General features: G+C 39.0%; 1 protein-coding gene across 1 annotated transcript; it reads right to left on the reverse strand.

The window, feature by feature from the left end:
• Nucleotides 1-1,751: 1,751 nt before the first annotated feature.
• On the reverse strand, nucleotides 1,752-17,283 carry LOC119415134 (cullin-3). The gene is made up of 16 exons (XM_037682280.1): nucleotides 16,974-17,283; nucleotides 16,014-16,211; nucleotides 15,764-15,877; nucleotides 10,257-10,417; nucleotides 10,058-10,172; nucleotides 9,739-9,967; nucleotides 9,484-9,629; nucleotides 9,193-9,369; nucleotides 8,938-9,108; nucleotides 8,687-8,794; nucleotides 6,254-6,378; nucleotides 6,044-6,140; nucleotides 5,795-5,929; nucleotides 3,680-3,866; nucleotides 2,809-2,954; nucleotides 1,752-2,266 (listed from the first exon to the last, which is right to left on the reverse strand). Exons 1-16 carry the CDS (start codon nucleotides 17,031-17,033, stop codon nucleotides 2,135-2,137), a joined length of 2,301 nt encoding a protein of 766 aa, XP_037538208.1. The 5' UTR covers nucleotides 17,034-17,283; the 3' UTR covers nucleotides 1,752-2,134.
• Between the last annotated feature and the right edge of the window lie 300 nt (nucleotides 17,284-17,583).

Raw genomic sequence — 17,583 nt, forward strand, 5'->3', positions numbered from 1 at the left:
CAGTGTGAAACACCCACAGTCAGTGATGGTCTGGGGTGCCATGTCAGCTGTTGGTGTTGGTCCACTGTGTTTTATCAAGGGCAGGGTCAATGCAGCTAGCTATCAGGAGATTTTGGAGCACTTCATGCTTCCATCTGCTGAAAAGCTTTATGGAGTTGAAGATTTAATTTTTCAGCACGACCTGGCACCTGCTCACAGTGCCAAAACCACTGGTAAATGGTTTACTGACCATGGTATTACTGTGCTCAATTGGCCTGCCAACTCTCCTGACCTGAACCCCATAGAGAACCTGTGGGATATTGTGAAGAGAAAGTTGAGAGACACAAGACCCAACACTCTGGATGAGCTTAAGGCCGCTATCGAAGCATCCTGGGCCTCCATAACACCTCAGCAGTGCCACAGGCTGATTGCCTCCATGCCACGCCACATTGAAGCAGTCATTCATGCAAAAGGATTCCCGACCAAGTATTGAGCGCATAATTGAACATGATTATTTGAAGGTTGGTGTTTTTTGTATTAAAAACACTTGTCTTTCATTGGTGGGATGAAATATGCTAATTTTTTGGGACAGGCATTTTGGGTTTTCATGAGCTGTATGCCATAATCATCAGTATTAAAACAATTAAAGACCTGAAATATTTCAGTTGGTGTGCAATGAATCTGAAATATATGAGTTTCATTTTTATCATTACATTATGGAAAATAATGACCTTTACCACAATATGCTAATTTTTTAAGAAGGACCTGTATGGTATTAGATTGGTTTTACATGTTTCCATGTCAGAACCAGTCACATGACTGGTGCTGTATTCAGTGGCAAATGGGAATTCCATCCATCCATTATGTTTACCTGCTTCTTCTTTTCTGGGCTGTGGGAGTCACTGGTGACCATATCCAGCCATCACTGTGTGAGAGACAGGGACACCCTGGACAGGTCACAAGTCCATCACAGGGACACAAACCAGATAACCATCCACTCTCACACCTACAGACAATTTAGTTACCAATCAGCCTAACATGCATGTTTTTGGTCTGCGGGAAGAAACCAGATTACCTGTAGAAAATCCACGCATGCACGGAGAGAACATGCAAACTCCACCCAGAAAGGTCTCATCGGGATTTGATCTGGCAACTTTCTCTGAGGCAACAGCTCTACCAACTGCACCACTGTGCCAAACCAAATGAGAATTCCTACAAAGAAAAATAAAGTTACCTTTGTTTTAGCAGGAACATAACACATCTAAAGTACAGGTAGAGCATTATTGCCATACTACTTATAACAAGTTAACCAAATACTTGCAAATGATAATTGGTTGATATCAACACAAATTAGTTTAGAGGACAAGTTTTTCTTTTGAAAATGAATGCAGCCAAAATTAAAGATGGGTGGAGGTATAAAAGAAAAGAATGGCTAAATCCACTCTGCTCTTGTTCTGTGACCTTACCGTGCCAAGTGAATCTGAACTTGTGATGTTTTGGTCTCAACTATAAAAAATATATATGGATGCAGTTAAAGGACATGGAGGTCGTTGGAGTGAGGACAGAGTGAGACAGAGGAGAACGACTCACTGTGGAAACCGCAGGACAAGCTGAAAGAAGAAGTATATAAAAATATATATTTCCCCACATTGTTCTTTCAGTATTTGCTGCGTTCTCCAAGTCTGTCAACAAATGTAGGAGGGCAACACTGTTCTGTGATGAAATGGTGCAACAGCACACTTATTTTGTAACAATCCACACGTTTTTGTTTTTAATAACTTTATTTTTTACAGTACTGAAACAAACAAAAAATAATAACGTGGTGCATTCACATTTTTCCCAAGGGATTCTTTGCAAGTTTGATCTCTACAAGGGTAAAACAGTGAAAAGCTTTTAGCTGGATCTGTCCATGTAAAAACTCAAGGGAATAGGAAGACTAGGCCTGATTTAAAAGTTATCCAAAAAGATCTGATGAATTTGTTTATTTATTGTCTGCGTTAAGATTTTACTTCCCATTTATGAGGATTTACTGCATCTCTGCAAGAGACGAGAAATCAGGTTCCCAGTCTTAGTCTGTAAAATGACTTACAGTCCATGCGTAACCAGAGTTCAAAGAAAACAACGCCCCATCCAGTCTTCTCTTAGAGTTCATCTTCTACGCAACGTAGGTGTACACTTTACGATCCTCTGGAGTCCGTGCCAAATATTCTCTTTCTATTAGTCCTTCTATGCGTTTTTTGATTACCACAGGACTGGGAAGGAAGCGTGCTCGGAGCTGCTGAGTCACCTGAAAAAACAAAAAGAAACAAGTTATGAGAGGTGTAACTTATTAAAGATGGCTCTTTAGAATAGTTCTTTTAAGTAAGGTTGTATAACGTGCTGAGGAGTAGCCAGTGTCTCAGCTTTAAGCGACTGCAGTCAGTGCACTGCAAGGTACGAGATGGAGAGAGGATTCCTTATAGAAGAGCCAAGCTAACTTCTACTCTGAATATGATCAAACGTAGAGCAAACTTTTCAACTAAAACAATTGGGTCTTTACAAATTTAGTGTTTTGAGCACTGTGAATTTGAACATTGCATCTTTTTTGCATCAGGCAGTTTTTCAGCACGGTACAAGAAGTGAGCAGAACAGACTGTGTTCAAAATATTTCTGCATAAATATCTAATCTCAAAAGACTTTCAACAGGAATCCTTGATTCTACAAAATGTGCTAACCAATGAAAGAGAACTACTCAAGCACTTCACAGAAACTATTAAAAAAAAAAAAAAACTTAAGTATTGAGAAAAATAAAACAAAGTCCCTAAAACTGATCATTTTATGCGAATGTACCTCTGCCACCAGGACGTTGTGCTGCATCTTCTTCCTCGACTTCATGATTCGGACAATCGCGGCCTCAATTTCATGCTTCCTGTCGTCATCCACTTTCTGTCGTGTCTCTTTCCTTTCAGGATCGGATTCCCCTTGTTTCGCAGCAACTAGTAAAGTAGGGTAAAGGTTTTACGACAAAGTTCATGGAGAAAACGTGCAAAACATCTCAAACACTACCATGCAGAAAACAAAGCAAAACTATGGAACAGAAAGCCAATATAAAGTTGTAATGTTCACATTTTGAGCTAAAATAATGCACTGTACAGTACTGTATAAATTATTCTGTAACAGACAAAAGTTGGTTTGAAAATTTTTTAAAAGACAAATTTTGCAAGTTACTTTAAAGAGAAATCATTTGTAATTCATTAAAAATATACTTAAAAAAACATTATCTCAAATATAACCCGTCAAAGAAAAGCCGTTACAAACAGCAGTGGACAGAATAGGGGGTGCAGAAAAATAAATAAATCGATTTTTCGATGAATCTAGATTCTTAGTCCTGGCTATATTTTTTCCTATTTTTGTTATAAATATAAAATGAATCAAAAAGATTTGATACAGTAAGAAACTTAAAATTATTGTTTTAAATAAATGTTCTATTTGTTTACATTGTTGTTTAATCTTTTCAGTTTGTCAGTTACATATATAATTGAAACAAAATTTATAACTATTTCAATAGAAATATAGTTTCTGAATCGAAAAATCGATTTTGAATCGTATCGTGACACCAAAAATCGGAATCGAATCACCAGACGCTGAGAGATTCGCACCCCTAGGACAGAACTTGGCTCAGAGGAGAGACGTAACAGAACCTTGCACACGTTTTACTCACCTGTTTGTATTTTGACTCTGTGCAGCCTGGAGGTAAACTGATCATTCACTGTAAACACATGTCCGTTCTCGATCTCCTTGGACTTTGGCTCCTTTGTGAGAACTCGTTGCGTGGTTTTCCCACAGGCCAAAGACTGCAATGCTCGCACCAACTCCCTCTCTGGGATATCTGTCTCCTGCTGAATCTCCTGTTGAAAAGGGTTAAAATGGGCAATATTGAAGAGCAAAATAAAGGAAAAGCAGTACTGACAAACCACAAATCTAAAATTACACATCCTAACCAACAGAAACATTACAACCAGAAGTAAAGTTTTAAATGTCTTGTTAGAGTGGCTCCTGGAGGTTGGCAGGATTATTATTATATTATTTTTTGCAGTAAGTGAATAATCAAGAAGGACCATCAGCTTAACGATGCATCCTTTCTTGATCATGTGAGCAGCTGGCTTTGGTTGTCAGCAGCAAAACTGGTTGATCCACTCTGAGAAGGTGCTATTTATAAGACTGAGCTGAATACAGCACCTCAGACTGAAGAAGTATTTCGGACATTTCTACATTTTTTTGTTGTTTTGTTTTTTGAATGTCCAGAGGACCAGATTGAACTTTTTTTTTAGATTTTTTTTCTACCTGGATTATTGAGCATGCATCAGGGTAAATGATGAATCTTCATCATACACCAAAGTTAGTCATGGAGTTCCTCAAGGTTCAGTGCTTGGACAAATACTCTTTACCTTATATACACGTTTCCATTGGGTAATGTTATTAAACAGCATGAGATACATTTTAATTGTTATGCTGATGACACACAGTTATAGTTGTCCATGAAACCAAATGAATCCAATCAGCTACTTAGACTACAAGAATGTCTTAAAAGACATAAAAACCTGGATGACCCTCAATTTTCTGCTTTTGAACACAGATAAGACTGAGGTTTTCGTTTTTGGACCTAAGCATTTTAGGAATAATTTTTCAGTCTTTCGTCCTCCTTGGATGGCATTAATCTGGCCTCCAGCTCTAATGTTAAAAATCTTGGTGTTATTTTTGATCAGGACATGTCTTTTATTCCCCACATTAAAAATGTCACTAGAACCGGCTTCTTCCACCTGCGTAATATCACTAAAATTAGAACCATTTTATCTAAAAATGATGCAGAAAAACTGGTTCATGCATTTGTCACGTCTAAACTGGACTATTGCAATGGTTTATTATCTGGGTGTCCAAATACTTCTTTAAAACATCTTCAGTTGATCCAAAATGCTGCTGCCAGAGTCATAACTGGAGTTAGTAGGAGAGATCATATCTCTCCAGTTTTAGCTTCGCTCCACTGGCTCCCTGGTGAATCCAGAATTGAATTCAAAATCTTACTTCTAACCTATAAAGCTCTCAACAACCTAGCTCCATCTTATATTACAGATATTATTGTTCCATATTTTCCTAACAGAGCACTTCGCTCTCAGACTGGAGGTTTACTCGCAGTCTCTAGAGTTTCCAAGAGCAGAATGGGAAGATCTTCCAGTTATCAGGCTCCTCTCTTGTGGAACCAATTTACAGTTTCTGTCCGTGAGGCTGACGCATTGTCCAGTTTAAAGACTTTCCTTTTTGATAAATCCTATAGTTAAGGTTGACTTGTTATGCTGCCTTAAGCTTAAACTACTGGATGACAAATTGACCTCATTTCTTAAATGATTGTTAAAATTGAATAGTTTTCATTTGATACCATTTCTATCTTAACATGTGATTCTTGACCTGCCATTGTGTATCTGTTCCTACCAAACCTAGCTGGTTGAAGCAGATGGCCTCTTGTCCTGAGCCTGGTTCTGCAAAAGGTTTCTTCCTCATGAGGGAGTTTTTCCTTTCCACTGTCGCCTTCATGCTTGCTCAAGATGAGAGTTCTGCGATGGAGTTAAATTCAAAGCAGTCTGCTCCTCAGATAAATAGTTCAAATATTATTCTTATGAATGTTTCTGTTAAATTATTATTTTTATATATTAATGTTTCTGCCCAGTGCCCTGAGATGACTTCTTTTGTGACTTGGTGCAATATAAATAAACTGAATTGAATTAAATACTGGACATAATGTTATCCTTGATTGGGAAGAGATGCAAAATGCTGCACCCACCTCAAAAGTGCACTTTTCTCTGTTGTTGAAGAGCATGAGGATGGTCATCTGGAAGGTGGAGACCTGCAGGATGTGCTTTCGGGTGTTTGAACCTGTAACCTGGGCTCCACCTACACCAACCTCTGAACCATCCTCCTGAAGAAAAGGAAGATGAAAATAGAAAAAAGTATAAGACTCTAAAAGTAAAAACTAATATTTTAAGAATGCAAGTCATCTTCCAGAAAGCGGCACCATTTACAGATTTTGTACCTTTTTAATAGTTCCATAGAAAGTTGCATTTAGGTCCGCCCCGCCCATGTGGTGCTGTAGTGTAAGCTGTCTTCCACTGTGCTTGGCGAGATAAAACCTGAAAAATAAAAGCAAAATCATGCCGAGCACATATACAGTACATTGTACAAACAACACAGAGCTTTCAGGTTATTAGCAACAACTTTCTTATTAGCTTGCTGAATTCCTTACCTTCTAAAGATTTCAAAGGCATGTCTAGGAGCAGGGGGGATGGTGCATTTGGGTGTTGCTGACTGTGTAGGCCAGTAGCCAGTAGTGAGGACCCTTACTGTGAGGTCCACACCACTCAGTGATGCCTAAGAAGGACATGGATTACCAGGAATAAATTGGTTACCAAATTCTGTCATGCAGTAAAATGTTGCAATATATCAGATCCTGGATCAAATAATACTAATACTAATTAAACTACTCAGCAGGTGAAATAAACAAGTACACATGACAGTTCTCATTTCATCTGAATACATTAATTTATATTAGGGGTACACATATTAGCTTACCGACTGCCACACATATGAAAACTAATTATTTCTTGAAGTAGGCAAACAATTTGGTAGAATAAAAAATGTACCGTAATTACCCGTGTACAAGCTGCTACTTTTTTCTCACACTTTGGACTACACGGCTTATACAGCAGCTAATTTGTGTATTTTAAAAAAATAATTAAAATACTTTATATTTTATTTCGACAGATTTCCTGCGGTCTCTCAGCAGCTTCCTGCCGCTGAATAACATTTTCCTTTGACAGAACTGGTCGCTCATACAGCTGCCCAGCACCCACCCCTCTTGGGGATGGGCTTTTGTGCCACACCGAGTGAATGCCACATTTAATAATATGTACCAAACTTCTTGCTCAAGGTTTGAACTTCCCTACCATAACTCCACCCACTCAGTCATCATGTGACCAGAAGTCTAACCTAAATGACCAATGAGGCATTCTGGAGGACCCATACCCCAAGATAGACGCGCATTCATTTCTTAAAAAAAAAAATTACCCCATTTTGCGCCTCATGTACAGACCTGTTCATTTGTTCAGCAATAATTGAAAACGCACAAAGAATTTCTTATGATGCAGCTTTCAAGTGAAAAGCGATGGATCTGGCTATCGAAGAAGGAAACAGCTGCCGAGAGCAAGATGAGGCGGTGTGTGATCATGTTTTTCTGAGCCTTGAAGAGGACTTTAGTTCACATGTGGATGAATAACAAGCCATGAGTGACTTTTGGTTGACTACCGGTACTTTTTTTTTGTTGCCATGTTTAAGACATTTTTCAGAAAATAAACATTTACCAGCTGTTCAGAAGTCATAAACTTTTATTTTTAAAGCAGTCAAGTCTGGTACATATTTTAATAAAAGTTTTAAAATTATTTCTGTGTGACATCTTTCTGTTTATATTAAATATGTGTTTAAATACTGGTATCTCATTTAAGTTCACATCTGAGCACGGAGCAGAAACAACGAACAGGAGGGGCTCTTACCTCCCCTCCTCCTTCTCATGTGGGCTCAGCTGAGCAGAAATCACATCATATTTATTTAGAAAGTACATTTAAAAACAGCGGCTGTTACCAAAAGTGTTTAACAATAAAAATCAATGGTACTAATTTAATGAACATTTACTATATTTTACTGATACTATGTAACTTTTGGTTGCATGAACTGGATAAGATTGTACATTAAATTGACTGGTATATATTGTTTTAATAATTTCAGTTACGTAGGTGTTTGGCACTGTTCTGTCCAGTGATTATGCTTAGAAAGTTATTGTGTTCATTTTGTAAGCTGAATGGTTTTAACCATGAGTCAGCGAAGCATCGTGAAGACTTATGACAATCACCAAGCCATAGAATATGAAACGTCATCCGATGGCTGAGTTTTGTACACTGGCGCGTCTTATTTTATGTACAAAATTATGATTTATCTTAAATTTAGTATGTGCGGCTTACAGTAAGGTGTATTCTATAGCCCGGCAATTATGCTAGTTAATTTCCAAATACTTGCAAATTATGATATTTTCTGGGGGTTTATTTAATTGCAACTGACGAATTAATTTTAAGCACTTGTTGAACAGAAACTGTTAATGAATTATTTTTTATTTCGGCTGCTCCCTTCCTCAGGGGTCGTCACAGTGAACAGATTTTCACAAAGACTTGGCAATTGTTTTTATGCTGGATGCCCTTACTGATGCAATCACAGCCCATCGAGCTACCACAGTCCTCTGTGTGGAGCAGAGAGCTGCCAGTTAGGGAGCAGATGGTGAGGATTAAGGGGCTTGCTCAAGGGCTCAGAGTGAGGAAAATGCGAGTGGAAGCAAGTGTGGGTGCTTCACCTTTTCCACCCACATTTTGATGTTGTCAGTCCAGGTATTGAACTGGTGATCTTCTGATCACAGGCTTGCATTCTCTATCATGTATGTCACCAAACCCCAAATGCATTGTTTTATATCTTTAAATCATTTGAGTTTGTATTCATTTGTCTGATTTTAAATTAAAGGTTTCAAAAGACTTTGCATACAAAAACAGGTCACTTTGTTCTAAGAACACCAGCAATAAAAAGGTACACAGAAAACAGCTTTGACCCAACCAAGTGTCTGTTTATCCGATGGTCTTACCGATGTCGTTTGTATATGTTGTCTGAACTCATCCATAGTAGTGTTGGAGATGCTCATATCTCTGAACATCCCTTCCAGTTTTGAGGTGAACTGACAGCCACATTCCGTCTGCGAGGAACAAAGACGTTAAGAAAATGAGTCAAAACTGCTAAAGATTTGGACCGGATTAAAGAGCATAAACACTGGCGCTGCATAGATTAATGAATATAACTACGTAGCATCTGTATTGAAAAATGTTTGAAATAATTTACCTTTAGCTTAGAGATCATATTCTTTTCAGAGTCATCTGAGACACTCTTGTTGCTGAGAAGCCGACGTCCCAGATGCTGTTTGTAGTACCTTTCAAAGACATCCTTCTCCTGCATGAACCGGAACAACACCATGGCCTTGTCAAGAATCGACTCCACCTCCTGTTCTGTCAACTGCTCAAACAATACAGAAAAAACAACATGTCAAATCAAGTACATCTCTATAAATACACTATTTTCTGTTCTACAGTCACGTACCCCTTTCACTCCCTTCTTGAGCTTGTCATCAATAAAGAGTGACAGGTACTCTGGTGAGCGGGAGTTGAGGTTGAGAAAATACTCAAAGTCTCCAGCTATGGTTTGTTTAAAGAGCCTGTCATTGTTAAATGACTCGAGGAGAAAATGATCAAATCGCGTCTTCAAGTCTAGCAGACCCTGTAGAGGAAACATCAACAGAAGATGTGAATGTTGGTGTCTCTCTTAGTCTTAAGAACATTTCCACATCATGAAGCCACGTTTTTCTTCTGACACTATGTTTAGTGAACGCACCTGGATATAGTCAACAGGGTTCTTGCCCTCTCCCTCTTCAGACACCAGTGCTTTGCCTTGTTCCCTCAAATACGAGCTCATACACTCGCACATTGTTTTAAGGCCGTTTGGTACTCGACTGAACAACTTGTACATGCACGCCAAGTCTGTGAACAAAACAACATAAAACAAAGACAAAAAAAAATATATATGGTACTTTTAAATTCAATTGAAAAATTCATGATGAGAAAACTTGTCAATAAAAAACTCTTTCACCTTCCGTCTTGCCGTTCTTAAGCATATGAACCAGGCCAGAATTCTCCATCTCAACAATGGTTTTCATGTGTTTAGAAATCAGCTCCCTCTCCACTACCTTGACAATGGGCTCCTCTGTAGATTTGTCCAGACAGTGCATTACCCGCTCGATCTCTTCATTGATTCTGGCTTCTACCTTCTTTATGTAGACACTCGCACTGTTTTCTGCTAGAAACTTTTGGCTCTCCATCTAAAAAGAAATTTAAAATTGTGCAACATTTTACAGAAAAATCGTCCAGACGTGAAAATTAAGAGTGCAAATCCTCCATCCCAAACTCACCTGGAAGAATTCAGCAGACATTTCTAAGAAAGGGCACTCAAAGTCCTCTTCATACACAGATCTACCATCCAAACCAAGAATCATCAACATCTGGCAGGCGTTTCTGATGGCACCCCTGAAGAGGACAGTGGATAAATGAAGAGCAATTGGACATCTTGGAAGACATCCTAGAGCAACCTTCCAGACTGCAAGTGTATACCTGTCTACAACCTCTCCCTTCCTTTCCCGTGCAATCATGACCAGCAATGTCTGTCGTAGGTGGTCACGAATGCAGCCATAGCGCACCACCTGGTCCCTGAATATGATGAGGCCAAGATTGTACACATTCTCAACACTGTTTTGCTGAACGTAGACCCGGTCCTAAAAGAAATGAAATTCAGGGAAAAAGTTATGTAATGGCTGAAACAAAGCAAATATCTGACCTCCATTTAGTCTGCTGGACCATTTTGACCTTAGATTACAGCAGACATTCACTGTGGCATCAGCTTAGTAAAAACAGTTTTTAACCTGGTATCACCACCAATAGCACTTCATGCTAGAGGGCTCTGCAATAATTGTTTCATGTGTTTTATCAAGACATGGCTGTAGGAATATGCTCTGGACTAAAACAACCACCCTGTTTTCAAACCATAGGCAGAAGGGGGGTGTTAAGGGCCTTGCTCAAGTGCCCAGAGTGGGGGAAAATGAGGGTGGGGGCAGGTGTGGGTGCTTCACCTTTCCCACACAAATTTTGATGTCACAGTCACAGTCCGTGGATTTGAACTGGTGACCTCTCAATCACATGGTCAACCTTCTCTGAACTCTGCAACACCACTCCCTTTAAGCATATTGATGCATTTTTTTTTAAACCAAAAAACAACGAAAAAAAAAAACTATTTAGGCAACAAAAGGACAAAAAGCACTGACTTAATGTCCATCCTTCCCATTATCTTTACCCGCATTTTCCTTTTCGGGTCACAGCGGTCACTGGTGCCCATAGCCAGCAATCACTATGCGAGAGGTGGGGTACACCCTGGACAGGTCTCCAGTCCATCACAGGGCCACACAGAGACAAACGAGACAAACAACCATTCACTCTCTCACTCACACCTAAGGACAATTTAGAGTTACCAATCAGCCTAACATGCATGTTTTTGGTCTGTGGGAAGAAACCAGAGTACCTGGAGAAAACTCACACATGTACAGAGAGAACATGCAAACTCCACCAAAACATCAATCCAGTGATCTCCTCGCGGAGAGGTGGAAGCTCAACCAACTGCACCACCATGCCTCTCCTGAATTAATGCAATTAATATGAGATGGAAATGAATTATTAATATGATAATGAATTTACCAACAAAGAAGTATAAGTTTACTGGATGTAAAGATGAGACTTAGAGTGGGGTTGGAAAAAACACACAGAAAAATGTCCTTTTTGGGGTGATCGTTTTAAACGTAACAGTGCGTCAAAGCAATCAACTTCAAGGTCGATGCAAACTACAAATATATTGCAAGAGCACTGACATATATGTTTTATAGTCTTGACTTGTAGAATGTAATAACACGAAGAATGCTTAAACCTGATCTTAAGTTCCAGTATTTATTTTGACCATCACATAGTGCATCCTGACTCCCAATCTTTGTTTGTTTATGTCAGACTTCAACACGGAACAATTTAACTTACATTTAACCTGCATTTCCTTTCCTAATGTCAGGCTTGTGGAAAACACATTCTGACATCGTTTTTCCTTGGTAAATACTAACGACTGTGTAGGAAATACACGCACGCGTTTTTGTGCTAGACAAAGTGTAGGCAAATGTTTTGTTCCTGAACACAGCAAAGAGAAACTTGGAAAACCTGTCTAATCTCCAAGTGAACAGGAAACTAAAAGCAATAATAAATTGTTCTTACAAAAAAGCCGAACAAACAATAGAATTTACTTGATAAATCATCTGGGGTTTTGAACTCTATACATTACTGGTAATTCATTTGTATCAAAGCGGTGTTGCTCTCAACAGAGGGTCAAATTACAGTGCCTTGCGAAAATATTCGGCTCCCTTGAACTTTTCAACCTCTTGCCACATTTCAGGCTTCAAACATAAAGATATAAAATTTTAATTTTTTGTGAAGAATCAACAACAAGTGGGACACAATCATTAAGTGGAATGAAATTTATTGGATGTGTCAAACTTTTTTAACAAATAAAAAACTGAAAAGTGGGGCGTGCAATATTATTCGGCCCCTTTACTTTCAGTGCAGCAAACTCACTCCAGAAGTTCAGTGAGGATCTATGAATGATCCAATGTTGTCCCAAATGACTGATGATGATAAATAGAATCCACCTGTGTGTAATCAAGTCTCTGTATAAATGCACCTGCTCTGTGATAGTCTCAGGGTTCTGTTCAAAGTGCAGAGAGCATCATGAAGACCAAGGAACACACCAGGCAGGTCCAAGAAACTGTTGTGAAGTTTAAAGCCAGATTTGAATACAAAAAGACTTTCCAAGCTTTAAACATCCCAAGGAGCACTGTGCAAGCAATCATATTGAAATGGAAGGAGTATCAGACAACTGCAAATCTACCAAGACCCGGCCGCCCCTCTAAACTTTCATCTCGAACAAGGAGAAGACTGATCAGAGATGCAGCCAAGAGGCCCATGATCACTCTGGATGAACTGCAGAGATCTACAGCTGAGGTGGGAGAGTCTGTCCATAGGACAACAATCAGTCGTACACTGCACAAATCTGGCCTTTATGGAAGAGTGGCAAGAAGAAAGCCATTTCTCAAAGATATCCATAAAAAGTGTTGTTTAAAGTTTGTCACAAGCACCTGGGAGACACATCAAACATGTGGAAGAAGGTGCTCTGGTCAGAGGAAACCAAAATTGAACTGTTTGGCCACAATGCAAAACGATATGTTTGGTGTAAAAGCAACACAGCTCATCACCCTGAACACACCATCCCCACTGTCAAATATGGTGGTGGCAGCATCATGGTTTGGGCCTGCTTTTCATCAGCAGGGACAGGGAAGATGGTCAGAATTGATGGGAAGATGGATGGGGCCAAATACAGGACCATTCTGGAAGAAAACCTGTTTGAGTCTGCAAGAGACCTGAGACTGGGACAGAGATTTATCTTCCACCAAGACAATGATCCAAAACATAAAGACACATCTACAATGGAATGGTTCACAAATAAACATATCCAGGTGTTGGAATGGCCAAGTCAAAGTCCAGACCTGAATCCAATCGAGAATCTGTGGAAAGAGCTGAAGACTGCTGTTCACAAACGCTCTCCATCCAACCTCACTGAGCTCGAGCTGTTTTGCAAGAAAGATTGGGCAAGAATTTCAGTCTCTCCATGTGCAAAACTGATAGAGACATACCCCAAGAGACTTGAAGCTGGAACTGCAGCAAAAGGCGGCGCTACAAAGTATTAACGCAAGGGGGACGAATAATATTGCACGCCCCACTTTTCAGTTTTTTATTTGTTAAAAAAGTTCGACACATCCAATAAATTTCATTCCACTTCTCGATTGTGTCGCACTTGTTGTCGATTCTTCACAAAAAATTAAAATTTTATATCTTTATGTTTGAAGCCTGAAATGTGGCAAAAGATTGAAAAGTTCAAGGGGGCCGAATACTTTTGCAAGACACTGTAAACTTATGCAGGTTGTCAACTGCATGTTTCGTACATGATGAAAAACTGTAACCCTGAAATTCTTAACAACAACAACAAAAAAAAAAGACTAAAAACAAAGCAGTGAAAAAATGAGGAAGTTGACATTACGCAAATACAGAATTAAAAAAAAAAAGTCTTTTCAAAATCATTGTCTCACACATACTGATAGAAGTTGTACATTGTTAAACTTACTATGCTGCTTAAATAGTTTTCAAAGTATTTTAGTCTTTCTCTTGTAGCTAAAACCCTGGCATTTTAAAGGTTGTTCAAACCTGAAAAGCACAAATATTAAACAAGCGAAGGTGGGTTTTTTTGTGTCTGTTTCAAATAAGCAGTAAGCGGTTTACTCCCTGGTATGTTACATATTTTCATATAGATGCTTACCAAGAAAAGTCAAGAGTTTAAACTAACCTATGTCCATTTAAGTGATCCTCTTCCAACCTGTGGATCAAAATCATTAAGCTTTTCACCTAAGTGTGATATGTTCTTCTAAGAAAATTGATTGGCCTTTTATACAAGTGTTTTGTGTGTAAACAGTTAAAAACGGGTGAGGTATTCAAGTTTTGGTTAGATTTCTAAGTTACATCATTGCTTTATAGTACAGGCAAGGGCTGGACGATATGGCCAAAACTTGTATTACGATATATTTTCTAATTGAAGTCGATATGATATAATTCCGATATTGATATAAACAATATAAAGGCCTCAGAAAAACTGCCAAGAATGCCCACAACAGATGCTTGTAAAACTAAAACATATTTTGCCCAATCTATGAAACTCCTTCAGTATAACATTTTAGAAATACAAACTGTACAAATAAATTAATGTTTACCTTTTATTTGTATTTAGCCTTCAAAGAAATGTGAAATCACGTCAAATAAACATAACTCTCCATCCATCCAACCACCCACCCATCCATCATCTTCCACTTGTTCCGAAGTCGATTCACGGTGGCAGCAACTTGAGTATGGAGGCCCAGACATCTCTTTCCATAGCCACCTCTTCCAGCTCTTCTGGGAGGACTCCAAGGTGTTCCCAGGCCAACTGAGAGACATAGTCTCTCCAGCGTGTCTTGGGTCTTCCCTGGGGTCTCCTTTCAGTCGGACATGCCCAAAGCACCTCCCTAGGGAGGCGCCCACACATTGGCTTAAACTTTTATGGTGCTTCATCTTCTGATTCTCTGCATATTCTATCGAGTGGAACTTCTTCAGATGGTGGAACAGGTTCAATGTGTTCCCATTGCTAGTTGGCAAGACTCTCCAGCACATTTTGCAGCACACTGAAACCTGACGTTTATCAGATCTTAGATAGCCGAACCACTTCCACATGGTCAAATAAGTCTTTCCTCTCTTATCAACAGTTGTCTGCTTTCTCTTGGCTTGTGAAAGCTTGTTCAGTCACGTTTGTATTATGGCCATGGGCACGTTTTGTAACTAAAATTTACCGCATTGGAGCATAGCCTAGCCTACTACCACTGAGCACAACTTACTGCTTCTGGGCTTGGGCTCCGTGTGTGTGGTGTACGTCATCATTCACGTAGCCAGTGTGTTGCAGTTTTTTGTCTTCTGCTTGAAAATGTGCTTAAAACTCATATCATCGTTATTGAATTAAAGTATATGTGATATAAATTGATATTGAATTACTGTCCAGCCCTAGTACATGACAACATAGAGGCCAATGTCAGGGGTAAAGCAGGATAGAAAAGATGAGAGTTGAATAAAAAGACCCCAGTAGTGCTGGTCTTTTTACTGACTATGCTATTGTTTAGTCTACACTTGTGCTTATCTCAAGGACTCAGTCACTTACACACAACCCATCAAACACATTGTACTTGATGTTGGCAAAGGTAAAACAAATAGACCTACCAGTTTTTCTTGAAAACAAACAAATTTGGAAACAAAGCCTTAATGTTTGGTCCACAGATAAATTCAAACTGTGTTACAAAATCCAGAAAAGGATGCAGAACGTTGACCAGAAGAAAACACGAGGCATTTCATATAAAGAACAAATTTATCTAGGATGGGAGAGAAAATTAAATAAATTTTACCATGTACATAAGGATGTCTCTGATCATAACCATGGCAGTCTGATGATCATTCCAGGCCTGGTTCAGTGTTTGGAGGAAATTATTATTTAAGGAGTTTAGAACATCTTCCCGCACCTGAAAAAAAAAAAAAAAAAAAATCAAATCAAGTTATGTCTTGTGCTTCAGATAGTCGTCTATATTTTTCTCATCAGTTCAAAAAGTTTTGTCTATCATCTTCTAAAGAACTGGATGGAAGGGGATCGCTATTTACTTTGTTGACGAGGTGCTCAGTGACGACCTCCCTCAGACCTGTGTAGAGCTTTTCTCCATGTTTGTGGAGAACCATGGTGTAGGCGTTCCTGTACAGCTCCTCAAAGCTCAGTCCACTGTTGTTCTTCCTTTGAATCTCTTGAATGGCATTCTTCAGAAGGTCCCAGATGTTGTTCACATATTTCTCATCCATTGTCATCTGCAGGACACAACGAATGAAGGCGTGAACAAATCTATATCCATAGATATTTATCTTTTGTGGTACATATAAATTGATATTACTTTGAATGTTTAGTTTAAAAGAAAACAAATATAAGCATGTTCTTGTTTAAAGTCTAATTCAAATTGAGAATTTCAAGTGCAATTACATGTACGGATCCAAATCCATTAATAACTGTGATAAACTAAATCAGTAAAAATATGAAATAAAATGTAGAACTGGCTCACTTGACCCAAGGCAATACATCAAATCACATTGATGAACATAATTGGGATGAGTTTAGAGTGATTTGGTTTAAATTTCAATAAGAATAATACGTGACAGTAGGAAAAATACCACAGCAGATAATTTTGAGACAAGTCTACTCAAGTGCCAATGTGTGAAGGCTCTGAAGCAATTTTAAACAATTATACTTTGACACAAACGACGGTTACTGCCTGAAACTTGGCCAAACCTGTAGACACAGGCCCGCTACTAAACAAGCTATTCTTCTTTACTTCCCTTACATACATGCCATGCCAACATTAGCTCACGACAAGCAACGCTGTTCTTTTCAAACCAATAAACCCGAACATAAAACTGAAACAAAAGACTCAAATCTACTGCCCAGATCGCAGCAGTTTTCCTCCGACAATGGCGCTTTCTCGGTTGATAAGCTAGCTAGCTGTTAGCATAAAGATCTGCCAATGCATTCGTGTCAAAACGAGCGTCTCTTCACATGCAGAATAAATAAATACTTACAGGAAAAGCTCGTATCCTCATCTTGGTGTCTTTCTTGGTGCCGCCTTTGAGATTGGACATGATTACTTACGACTTTCGTTACAAAGTTGGCATAAAGACTACATGAAAGACAGACGTTAGTTTGCTGGACTCGCCAGGAAAACACTACAGAGAAACTCGGTGACCTCCTGTGACGGGAGCAGGTCGGTGTCTGTGTCTGTAAGGCTGCTGTCAGTGGCTCCTCTGTCCTCCTCTGAGTATGTTTCGGCTAACGTTAGCTTGTGTGCAGTGATGGCGGCGGCCGATCTCCACTGCGCAATGCGCAAATCTCGCGAGACTTGGGAAAAGTCACAACAACACGGGCAGGTGCATTCCACAGGTCGAGCTAATAGTTGACCTCTCCGTCCTAGCTTAGGGCCAATTTAACATTTTAGCTAACCATTTTTAGGAGTTTTCGTCTTTTATTTTGTTCACAACACAATGTTTCCTTTTAAATTATTTACAACAGTGAAATGGCGTATTTATCGTCAGTAATACTTAATTTTGATTCGTTACATTAATGTATTTATTTCACGATTAGACTTGCTTAGCATGTTTTAGCAACACAATTTCTTTCCTCTAAGTTACATAC

The sequence above is a fragment of the Nematolebias whitei genome, chromosome 9, assembly GCF_014905685.2.
Source record: "Nematolebias whitei isolate Nwh7 chromosome 9, NemWhi1, whole genome shotgun sequence".
In the NCBI taxonomy this organism is placed as follows: Eukaryota; Metazoa; Chordata; class Actinopteri; order Cyprinodontiformes; family Rivulidae; genus Nematolebias; species Nematolebias whitei.